Source organism: Tupaia chinensis, unplaced genomic scaffold (genome assembly GCF_000334495.1).
Source record: "Tupaia chinensis unplaced genomic scaffold, TupChi_1.0 Scaffold000463_1, whole genome shotgun sequence".
Classification (NCBI taxonomy): domain Eukaryota; kingdom Metazoa; phylum Chordata; class Mammalia; order Scandentia; family Tupaiidae; genus Tupaia; species Tupaia belangeri.
The window spans coordinates 2,143,552-2,156,131 of record NW_006159972.1 but is presented as its reverse complement, the minus strand read 5'-3'; the positions used below and the strand labels follow the sequence as shown (position 1 = coordinate 2,156,131).

General features: G+C 42.5%; 1 protein-coding gene across 1 annotated transcript in view; it reads right to left on the bottom strand.

Moving 5' to 3' along the window:
- LRRC36 (leucine rich repeat containing 36) overlaps positions 1–12,580 on the bottom strand; it is a 56,718-nt gene that overhangs the window by 27,539 nt on the left and 16,599 nt on the right. The window contains exons 3-5 of the mRNA XM_006155609.1: positions 12,210–12,402; positions 11,311–11,407; positions 9,770–9,858 (exon numbers count right to left, since the gene is read on the bottom strand). Coding sequence (XP_006155671.1) covers positions 9,770–9,858; positions 11,311–11,407; positions 12,210–12,402 — 379 coding nt within the window. The remainder of the gene's footprint in view (positions 1–9,769; positions 9,859–11,310; positions 11,408–12,209; positions 12,403–12,580) is intronic.

Genomic DNA, 12,580 nt, shown 5'->3' with positions numbered 1-12,580 from the left:
GAGACAGAGAGACAGAAAGCGAGAAATCACCCCCCAGGGGGGATGGCCACGCCGCAATCCCTTCTCCTCCATTCTCCTCTTGGGATCTTGGGCACGCACACACACGCACCCAGTGTGAGTTTAAGTCACCGGGTCCGGGACGCAAACCACACACCAACAGATGGTGTGCTGGACTCCCACATGGTCAACCACAGTTTAAGTCCCAGCCCCAGTGGCTTGAAAATCACGCTGGGCATGTATGTGTGTATGTGATCAAAATCCCAAGAGGAAAATGGAGGAGAAGGGGTTATAACATGGCCATCCCCCATGATGGATAATTTACTTTCCCTCTCTCTGTTAAGTCCAGGACTTGAACTGTGGTCAGCCATGTGGGAGCCCAGTGTCTTTAACCACCGCACCACATGTTGGCCCCAAGTTATGCTTTTTTTAAAGTTAATTTTATTCATGAGAGAGACTATATGCATGAGAGAGAGAGAGAGAGAGAAAGAGAAGACAGGCATCCCCAACAGGACCTGGATACACCGTCATCCCTTTCCCTAGCCCTGCAGGATCTTGGGTGTAGGTGCACACACTCAGTGTATTTTCAGGTCAGTTTGGTACCTGAACCTGTGGTTGGCTGGCCTCGTGGTTTCCAGTGTTGCAGTTCAGTTCGCTACCACATGCGCCACTGAGGCTGGGCCCTAACTGGCTCTTCTTTTTTTTTTTTTTGGAGAGATTTTTACTGTAGGGCGCGTGCGCTCGCCAGACAGAGAGAGACATAGAGAAAGAAAGGGAGAAATCACCCCCCAGGGGGGATGGTCACACCGCAATCCCTTCTCCTCCATTCTCCTCTCGGGATCTTGGGCACGCACACACACGCGCCCAGCGTGAGTTTTAAGCCACCAGGTCCGGGACGTGAACCGCGGTCGACTACGTGGGAGTCCAGCGACATAGCCATTACGCTAACTGCTGGTTCCCATAACTGGCTCTTCTTGGAAGTAGTTTCCAGTGTGGCCAGGACTAAGATAAAGGTTTTGTCTTTCCTTTCTATTTTAAAGTTGTTTCTGTAATCATAGGCAACAACTACTGAGAGACCTAGGGATATAGCCTTCTTTTCTATGAAAATAGCCCCTGATTAATTTTTCCTGTTATTTATAAGTGAGAAAACCGAGGCAGAAAGAGACTGACTTGAAATGGTGAATCAGGGGGCCAGCCCATGTCCTGGTGGTTAAGGTAGCAGGATCTCACATGGCTGTCCATGTCTGGCAAACATGCTGGTCCAGGACTTGAGCCACAGTCAACTAAATGGGAGTCCAGCAACGTAACTGTTATGCCATCAGCTGGTCCGTCCCCTACTAAGATTAACTAAGAATTAACACAGTTTCAAAATCTGGGCCATCATCAAACAATATGCTGTTCTGTTCATTTTAATCTACTGGTTCTGGCTACGGAAAGCTATTGTACTATGTGCCCATGCAATTGAGAGTGAGTAAAGCTCCACTCTCCTGAGAACCTGCCCTCGGTCTATTTGGGGCTGTAAGGTGCTTCCTGTTTCTGAGTTGCCTTCTGGAACTAAAATGCCCCACTTAAATACAAGATGCTCTTCCACCATTGGACTTGTTAGCACTGTGTTTCTCAAAGGGACATACACTCTCAAGCTATGTTCTCTGGTTCCTACTGTAGTAGTACCACAGGGAAAAAAAAAAAAGAAAACAAAAAAAAATAGAAAACAAGGCAAAGCAGTAACTGCTGGTTGTAACCTTATTTATAGAAAATGAGAATGGTTAGTATTGCAGATTGTGACTTTGGGTTCAGGCTCCTCTTGCCTTTTTTGTTTTCTTTTTTGGAGAGGTTTTTGCTATAGGGCGCATACGTTTGCCAGACAGAGAGAGACAGAGAGACAGAAAGCGAGAAATCATCCCCCATGGGGGATGGCCACACCGCAAGCCCTTCTCCTCTTGGGATCTTGGGCACGCACACACGTGCCCAGCGTGAGTTTAAGCCACTGGGTCCAGGACTCAAACTGCAGTTGACTACACGGGAGTCCAGCAACATAGCCATTATGCTAACTGCTGGTCCCTCCTCTTGCCTTTCTGCAGATCAAGACTTTGCAGGTGGGGAACCAGCAGTTAGCTAATGGCTATGTCGCTGGACTCCCACGTAGTCGACCGCAGTTCGCTTCCCAGACCCGGTGGCTTAAAACTCACACCGGGCGCGTGTGCGTGCGTGCCCAAGATCCCGAGAGGAGAATGGAGGGGAAGGGATTGAGGCATGTCCATCCCCCCTGGGGGGTGATTTCTCACTTTCTGTCTCTCTGTCTCTCTCTGTCTGTCTGGCGAGCGCACGTGCTCTATAGCAAAAACCTCTCCAAAAAAAAAAAAAAAAAAAAAAGACTTTGACAGTGTCCAAAACCATCCTGCTTTCCCTCCTGTAGCACCTATGCTCTTTTCCAGACTTGTAGCTTTTTTTAGTTCCTATCTATTTCTTTTTGTTTTGCTTGATTTTTTTTTTCATTTGTTCGTTTTTTATTTTTAGTTTGTTGTAAGGCATGTGTGCTTGCTGGAGAGAGACAGAGAGGATGAGGGAAAGTGAGAAGTCATCCCCTAGGGGAGATGGCCACGAAGCAATCTCTTCTCCATGCCTTTTGGGATTTGGGACATGCACACACACATGACCCTGCATGTTTTCAAGCCACTGAAATTAGGATCTGAACTGTGTAGTAGGTGATGTGGGATCCAGCTGCCTTAACCTTTGTACCACCTGCTGGCCCCTCCAATCTATTTTCTTGGTTCAAGCGAATTCCCTTTAGTCTGAACTCTTTGCTGTCACCTAAATGTGGATGATCCTAAGTCTAAATCTCTTAACTCTGGTCTTTTGCTGTCCCAACCTAAACTTCCTGCACAGCCCACCAAAATGCCCCACAGGTGACTATGAAGTACTTATTTTTACCAGAGGGTACGTGAACTAGCCAGAGAGAGACAGAGGAGGGGGGACAGGATAAAAACGTCCCCCAGTGGTGGTGTGATCGTGCTGCAATCTGTTTTCTTCCATTTCTCCATCCTGTTTGGATTTGGGACACATGCACATGTTCCTGGCCTGTTTTTCAAGCTGCCAGGGCCAGGATTTGAACCACAGTTGGCCATATGGAATCTGGCTCCCTTACCCATTAGGCCACAGGGCCAGTCTATGTGTCAGTATTGTCTACTCATATTTTCACTTCCAGAATTAATTTCTTTGGTACTTCTCCAACGTTGATATTGACATTACTACATACCAAACACTTAAAATAGAAACTTGTTCTTTGACTTTCATTCAGCTGAAATCACAATTACCAAGCTCAATAGAATCCCTTTATTGGGAGGAGGAGAGGTTTATAGCAATAAAGATATAATTTATATACAATATAATCCACTCTTTTACAGTGATTCTTAGTATTTTCACAAAGTTGTATAACCATCACCACTGTCTAATTCTAGAACCACAGAGTGGTTCTCTATAGCTAAGTTGACCCTGAAAAGCAAACAGCTGAAGAACCCTTCCATACCCAGGCAACAGGTGCTTCCTTGAAGGGAATTTGAGCAGTGCATCTCTCTCTCAACTTTCTGAGGATTTTAGGGTCTTTGGCCACACATGTGAAGCAGAGCCTCATCCAGCTATAATTATTGATAGATGAAACAGCTAACTATTAGCTTTTGCCCTTGTATCTCTTTTTTTCTCTATTTTCAGTTTTTTGCCACAGGACACATGCACTCACTGGAAAGAGACAGGGAGGGAAACCCCTCCCAGGGGAGATGACCACAATACAATCCCTTCTCCTCCTGGGATTTTGGGCATGTGCGCACACACACACCCAGCATGATTTTTAAGCCACCAAGTCAGAGACTCAAACCATGGTTGGCCATGTGGGATGGCTCCAGTGCCTTACCTACCATGCCCCCTGATGGACCCCATCTCCTTTTTCTTTCTTTCTTTCTTTTTTTTTTTTTTAGAGAGGTTTTTGTTCTAAGGTACATGCACTCACCAGAGAGAAAGTGAGAAATCACCCCACCACCACCACCCCAAGGGAATGGCCACACCTGAATCCCTTCTCCTCCATTCTCCTCTTGGGATTTTGGGCACACACACACGCGCACGCACCCAGCGTGAGTTTTAAGTTGCCAGGTCTGGGACATGAACTGCAGTTGACTACATGGGAGTCCAGCAACGTAACCATTATGCCATCTGCTGCCCACCCTATCTGCTTTTTAAAAAGTTTCTTTTAATTTGTGATAGAGAGCACATGTACATGGACAAGAGAGTAAGAGAAAAAGAGAGAAGCACTTTTGACAGGGTCGCATCATGCAACAGCCTTGTAGTTCATCAGGATCTTGGGCACACATTATTAGCCTCGTACGTTTTAGATCAACCAGCTGGGAATCCAAACCACAGCTGGCCATGTGGCTTCCAGCCTGCAGTTCAGTATGCTGCTTACTATACAGCAGAGTCCGTCCCCCAACCCCATATCAGCATTATAAAGATATTTTTCTATCATTACAAATATGACAATTTTCAATGGTGAAAAGATACTACATTAGGGAACCAGCAGTTGGCATAATGGCTATGTTGCTGGACTCTCATGTAGTCTACTGCAGTTTGAGTCCCGGACCTGGTGGCTTAAACTCACGCTGGGTACGTATGTGTGAGTGCCCAAGATCCCAAGAGGAAAATGGAGGAGAAGGGATTGTGGCGTGGCCATCCCTCCTGGGGGGTGATTTCTCACTTTCTGTCTCACTGTCTCTGTCTTCCTGGTGAGCGCATGCGCCCTATAGCAAAAACCTCTCCAAAAAAAAAAAAAAAATGTCCAAAAAAAAAAAAAAAAAAAGAAGAAGAAGAAGAAAAACAAAGATACTACATTATGGGCCTATCACGTTGGTCACATAGGTATAAAAACCTGAGCTGAAAAAAGTCATAATTACATTTGCCTTTGGAACTAAATGCTGGATATATTTTATATCTGATGAAAAATACAGTAAATTTAAATATAAGATGAGAAAAATGTTTTCTCAGAATGCATATTATTTCTTTCTCCTGATTTTTCCTAACTGTGGTATGTAGTATACCATGATGGATATTAGATTTTTTTTTCTTTTCTATTTTGTTTTTTATTAACAAGCAAAATAATTAAAAACAAAAATATGACAACCTTAAAGTTGGAACAGCAGTAAGTCAAACTGCTGTTGGAGTTCATGGATGTACTGGGGTACATGCTCCCTCAGTGCGAGGCAGGACGTGGGCACATGACTGTGCATTTAAGGTACATATATGTGACCAATAAATGGAAAATACTGGAGAACAGAAAGCATTCGGAAATTTTCATCAGGCCATCCCAAAATGCTCTGCTCCTTTCCTTTTCTTTGCTTCTGTATCCTCTGTAGTTCCAGTTCCAGCTGAACTTATGCTCGCCAGACAGACAGAGAGAGAGACAGAGAGACAGAAAGCGAGAAATCATCCCCCAGAGGGGATGGTCACACTGCAATCCTCCTCCATTCTCCTCTCAGGATCCTGGGCACACACGCACATGCGCCTGGCGTGAGTTCTAAGCCACCGGGTCCGGGACGTGAACCACGGTTGACTACGTGGGAGTTCAGCGACATAGCCATTACGCTAACTGCTGGTTCCCAAAAGTTTTAAATTTTTTATGAAGTAAAAGTTTTATCTTTTTTTTTTTTTTTTTTGGTTGGTTGTATTTTTGGTGTCATAGTCAAGATTTAGGAACACTTTTTTTGGGGCTATTGGGTCCATGCACTTGCTAGAGAGAGGCCATGAAAAACCACATGCCAGGGGGGATGGCCACACTGCAATCCCTCCTCCTCAAGTTTCCTCTTGGGGTTTTGGGTATACATGCATATGTGCCAGGTGTGTTTCTCAAGTCACCGGATCTGGGACTCAAACTGAGTATCAAGCTATGTGGGATCTGTCTTAATCACCATGCCATGCTGGCCTGTAACCTATCTTTAATAGGCCATTTATTGTTCTCCATAATGTGACCTTCTACCCAACACAAACCTTCCACTCAAACTACACCATCACTGAACTTTCTCCATCACCATATGTCCGTCACCCCGTGTCCATCATCACATTTGCACAACTGTTCACACCAATGCCACCAACCAAAACACGCCCTTCTCCTTTTTCAGACCGTCCCAGGCCTCGATACCCTAAAAAGGGCGGATGGCTTTGTTTCCTTACCCACCACAAAACCTTTGCCCACTGCCCCTTGCACACTCTGTGTGCTTCACTATAGTACATCACCATCCATGTGTCAAGTTTGATAAGCTATTATTTATATCCTAATAAACTCGGAATATAAACCCACCACTTTGAGAAACTGCAATGTAGGAAATGAAGTGGCGGCTGGGATCACAGACAAAAACACATTTTAATAAGATTATATGAAAAGACAACTTGGCAGTTTCTTACAAAACTCAGCACACTCTTACCATATGAGCCAGCAATCATGCTCTTTGGTATTTACTCAAATGAGCTGAAGACTTATGTCAACACAAAAACCTTCACATGGATGTTTATAGCAGCTTTTTTCATAATTGCCAAAACTTAGAAGCAACCAAGATGTCCTTCAGTATGTGAGTGGATAAATAAATGTGGTTCATCCAGTCAATGAAGTAGAGTTCAGTGCTAAGAAGAAATGAGTTACTGAGCCATGAAAACGCATGGAAGAAACAAACACGTATCACTATATAGAAGGAGCCAATCTGAAAAGGCTACTTAATATATAATTCCAACTACAAGACATCCTGGAAAAGGTAAAAGTATGGGGATGGTGAAAAGCTCAGCCAAGGGTTAGAAGGCAGGGAGAGCAGGAGGAGTAGGCAAACAGAATTCTTAGAGCAGAGAAACTGTAATAATGGTTGATACATATATTTTAAAAAAATGATTACTTAATATCATTTTGTTTTAGTTTGCTACAGGGTACATACACTCACGAGAGAGAGAGAGAGAGAGAGAGAGAGAGAGAGAGACAGAGACAGAGATACAGAGAAAGTGAATGAGAAAACAAGTTGCCAGGTTTGGGACTTGAATCACTGGACACTGATGTGGGAGTCCAGTGCCTTAACCACCACGCCACCTGCTGGCCCAAGTGGTAGATACATATTATTATACATCTATCAAACCCACAGAATATATAACACCGAGAGTGAATCCTAATGTCAACTAGGGCCTTTGGGTGATAACACTGTGTCAACTTAGTCTCATCCGACTGTAACAAATGCACCCCTCTGGTGCAAGATGTTAAGAGTAGGGAAGGCAGAAAGTATATTGGAACTTCTGTACTTTCTGCTCAATTTTGCTGTGAATCTGAAATTGCTCTAAAAATAAATTATTTTGGGGGACTGGCAAGTGGCATCATGGTTAAAGATGCTAGACTCCCACAAGGCTGACCACGGTTCAAGTCCCAGTCCTGGTGGCCTGCTCTTCCACTTTCCCTCTCATAACTGTCATCAATCATAAACATAAAATTAAAGAATCTCAAACTGTCGTGGACCTGTGGGATACATCCCTAGACTAGGCAGGTCCACAGCCCTAAGTGTGAGAAATACTGATCTGTATCACTCAACATTTTCATATATACTGCCTGGAATGGTTACTTAACTTTTTCATGTTTGTCTCATTTTTTTCTAATGGTGTTTCAACCGCTTTAGGGAGTGTTTGTTTTTTCTTTCTACTATATATGCTCCAAAGAATAAGTTAATACAAGTTCATTTTCTGGGTTAGCCCTCTGGTCTAGTGGTTAAGGAAGCCAGGTCAGATCCCCACATGGTCAGCTGCAAGGTTGAAGACCTAGCCCAGCAGTTCTTTGAAAAACACACTGGACTTGTGAGTGTGCATGCCCAAAGTCTAGACAGGATGGAGAGATGGTGGAGAAGAGATTGCGGTGTGGCCGTTCCCCCGGGAAGTGATTTCTCACTTTCCCTGTCTCTCCAGAGAGCACGCACAACCTGTGGTGCAAAAACCTAAAAAAAAAAAGAGTCCAAGATTATGTGGTTAAGAGAATAGAAAGAGGATCCAAGACTGGGAGTTCTCTGCCCATTTGAAATGACCGATCCACTGTTTTGAACAGCTGAGCTTGTGAGAGCTATTCTAGCCTGTGGCATGCCCATTATCGTGGCATAACCACTTTAATTCTATTGGATTACTGACAGTGCTTACTAGAAACATTCCCAAGGGACCCAGCATAAACACAATTTTCAGTGGGGGAAAAAAGGTTTAATGTTTTAAAATAACAAAATTTTATATTAAATAAAATGTTACAGCTGGAACATCTAAGAACCTTCAGAAATGGGCTCTCTGTCTAGTAAAGCAGTTTGATCTCAGAAGAGACTGTGTACTTTAAGACATTTTAACTCATGGAATAAATCTTTGTATGTGCTGTTAATGTAATATGACATAAATTAAGTCTAATTCAGTTGGGGATCAGCAGGTGGCGTGGTGGTTAAGGTGCTGGACACTCCCACTTGGCTGACCACAGTTGGAGTCAGCCTAGTGATTTGCTTTCTCACTTTCTCTCTCTCTCTCAATTTCTGTGTGCATCTCTCTTTGGTCAAATTAAAATAAATGAATAAATAAATAAAATTAAGTAAATAATTATTTTAAAAATTTTTAAAAAGAAGTAAAAACTTTCAAAAAATTCAGCTCACACAAAAGGAGACAGTCAACTTAGGCTTTAATTAATTTTTCTCTGTATAGAAATGGATATATTGTACCTAGAAAAAAGACAGTTGTACACCAAGGCTGTATACCAAAGTATTAACTGGGATTCCTTTTACGTGATGGGCTTGTGAGTGATTAAAATGCTATTCTTTATTATTTTCCAGTATTTTCCAAATTATTACACTAAAATTGCACTGCAGGACCCGCCAGGTGGTGTGGTAGCTAATGTGGGTCCCACATGGCCGACTGCAATTTGAGTCCCAGACTCTGATAAAAGAAAACCAGGTTAAGGACCAGCATAAGGTGTAATGGTTACGTCACTGGACTCCCACGTAGTCAACCACAGTTTGAGTCCCAGACCTGGTGGCTCAAAACACACACTGGGGAGGTGTGTACACATGCCCAAAAATCCCAAGAGGAGAAGGGATTGTGGCATGGCCAACCTCCTTGGAGGTGATTTCTTACTTTCTGTCTCTCCTGCACATACCTTATAGCAAAAAATCTCTAAAAAAAGAACATCTCTTTCTAAAAAATATTACATCCAGTGTATTCCTGATAGCCCACAGGAATACACTGGATGCAATTTCTTTGGTGAAAAGTTTTCTCCTAGTCTGTGGCATGGCCATGAGTGTGGCATAATCACTTAATCATATTTCTTACAGGACTAGAGCACACACACAGATTCTGCAGTGGCAAAGGTTCTTAGGAGAGCCAGGAGGCCCAGAGAGCAGCATGGATGGAGATGAGTCAGGAGTCTGACTAATGAAATCAGTCATTTTAGTAATATGTCCAGGGGCCCACGGGGACAGGCAATGCAATTTTCTGGATGTCCTAATGATGTAAAGTGATATAAATGAAATTGAACTCTCTGAGTACAGCTTGTGCTTTCTTGGGTTCTGGGTTAGGCTTGCTCAGCAGGGTCCTTCTGGCAAGAGAGGAAGGAGGAAAACACAGCCAGTAAATCTTGCGCTTGCTTTGAATTTGTTATTTCTCAACCATCTTGGCTTTGTCCTACTTGAGATTGGCTGTGGCAGCTGAAACAATGGATGCTTTAATCATTTTGTGACCACAGCAAATGTACCTGTTTCAATCCTAGTGTCAACATCAGCCTTGACTTGCGATGCAGAGCTCTCATCTGTCACACCGTTTTTCATCGTCTTCTCCCTAGAGCTGCCACACAAAACAATCTATTTAAAATGTGAAAGAGGGGTCGGCAAGTGGCGTGGTGGTTAAGGTGCCAGACTCTCACATGACTGACTGAGTTTGAGTCCTTGACCTGGCAACTTGCTTTCTCTATTTTCCTCTCTCTCTGGTCAAATTAATGATAGTAATAAATAAAAATTTAAAAATAATTCTTTAAAAAATATTATGTAAATTAACAAAAGGAACCAGTAGGTGGCGTGGTGGTTAGGATACTGGACCCCCACATGGCCTGCTGCGGTTTGAGTCCCAGACCTGGTGGCTTGCTTTCTCACTTTCCCTCTCTTTCTGGTCAAATTAAAAATAATAATAGTTTATTATTATAATAATAAATATATAATAAAATTAATAATTAAATAAAATTAAATAATTCTTTTTAAATTTTAAAACTAAAACTAAAAATAATAAAATGTAAGAGGTCATTCTGAGGTCATCAGTAAATGCTATTTTGAAAACATTAGGTCATGGTAATCAGATATTTTTCACTGCTCTAGAACATTTTAATTCACCTATGTTTAACAAATATTTTTGTGAAAGTCATACTTTTAAAAAAGTGATAATATTTATACTAGGAATAATGAAAGAGAAGACTATAGTTCAGCCTTTAAAGTGTGAAAGTCAGAAAATTCAGAACTTAGATACTCTGTTTTCTTTTCTTTCTTTCCTTTTTTTTCTTTTTTTTTAATGGTTACTTATTTACTGGAGGGCATCTCCAGCAGGGTCTTCATGCTGCGACCCACCCCCAGCCTTGGCCAGCGGGGTCACGGGCACACATTTGTGCACTCACCCAGCCTATACGGGGAGACCTTGGGACTTCAACCGAGGGCCTTCTTGTGTGGGTCCAGTGCATGGTTACCCCCGTGGTCCCAATACTCTGTTTTCTTAACACAAGCTTAGGTTTGAATGACTGAGAAAGTTAAGATATTATCTTTCGAATAAAACCACTCAGAGGATACAGAAAGTAAAAAATATGCTAAGAATTATAGTGGAGATTAGGGCCAGCAGGTGGAGTGGTGGTTAAGGGCACTGGACTCTCACATGGCCAACCGTGGTTCAAGTCCTGGACCTGGTGGCTTGCTTTCTCACTTTCTCTCTCTCTCTCACTCTGTCCCTCTCTGATCAAAAATAAAATAAAATAAAATAAAATAAAATAAATAATGAAGTTAAATAAAAAATAATTCTTAAAAAAGAAAAGAGTGATAGTGGAGACAATTATGGCCATTAGTTAGAAAAACAGATACACCTCAGTATGTTGCTCTCAGATAAATCTCAGTCTGCTGAAGAGAGATACTTTTATTCCTGATCTAAGTATTTTTAGAACATGAGGACGATTTCTGCTGGAAAATGAAGAAAGTGAAGCAAGAATTCACTATGACCTTTAGAACCAAATTTTAAAAATAAAAAAGTAAATTATCTTCTTACCTTTTATCTACCTCTAAAAGAAAATTTTCACTGTTGCCCAACTGACTGAAATGCAACTTGGCAGCTTTCCTCTCGCTTTCACGTACGGTTCGGTCATCTGGAGGCAAAAACCGTGGTCTGAGCGTGGTTCTTTTTGGAGTAAACATTACTGGGTCAGAAAATTATATTCACAGAAGAAAAACTAAAGAGCAATCTCCTCTTTGTTTGTTAGAAGCAGGTCACACACACACACAAATGCCATTATGTTGTCACTGGAGCAAGTAGTAACTCAGGGAGACTTGAGGGACGCCATAGCAACAACTGCCACCACGGTGTCACTACCCCTTCCGGGAAGCAGAGCTTGGCCAGTAACCATACGAATGGCCCAATGTCAGGTTTGAATGCTGCATCCTTTTCTGAAGGAGTTTAATAGTCTCCTTACGGTGCCTGTCCCGGGGCCATGTAAATCCGAGTTTGTATAGTTAGAAATGTATACTCGGCACTAGAATCATAAGGAAATGTAAGCCAGCTCATTTGAAGGACTATTTCTTGTTTCTTGCCAACTAAGCACCCAAGAATTGTTGTTTTTGTTTTCTATTGCTACTACAGTTGTAAAGTTGAGGCACCTGGAAAAATAAATCTCAACCTGGAAATTCCGTATTGAGGAGGAAGTGGTGGTGAAACCATCAACTGAAGAAAACTAAAGCTGGAAGTAACTGATAAAATCATAGGTTGTCATTCAGTAAACAATAAAAGGACTCGTCATACATCCTGCCAACACAAAAGAGTTATATAAATATTGACTAATCAACAAATACATCCTGCCAGTGCATACTCTGGGCCAGCATCCAAAACCTTAAAAGGCAGCTAATTTTAAAGTAAGATTCCAGGGCAAGAAATGGAGGAGGGAGGCATCTCACCCAATTTCTCCAGAGTTTGTAGCGTGTACACAGCAAAGAGCCTGTAGTCTGTGTCTTTTCTCACAACAGGATTGAGTCTCAAATCCAGCTCTCTGAGGACGGGTAAAGGCTGTAGCCGGGAAACCTCCACTAAGGAAGGAATGTTGTTATAATATAAATTCAGGTCTTGGAGTGAACACAAATACTGGATGCCCTGCAAAGGAAAGACCACATTATGAAACTGCGCACTGGTAAGGACTAGGAATTTTATAGTTCAAAGCAGAGGTATATTTAACGCTTCCCGTTCTTAAGCATGCACGAGAAAGGCAGAGCTGGAACTCCGGTTTCGTTGCCTGAGCATAAAAGCACTGCAGTCTGTGGGTACTGGATGT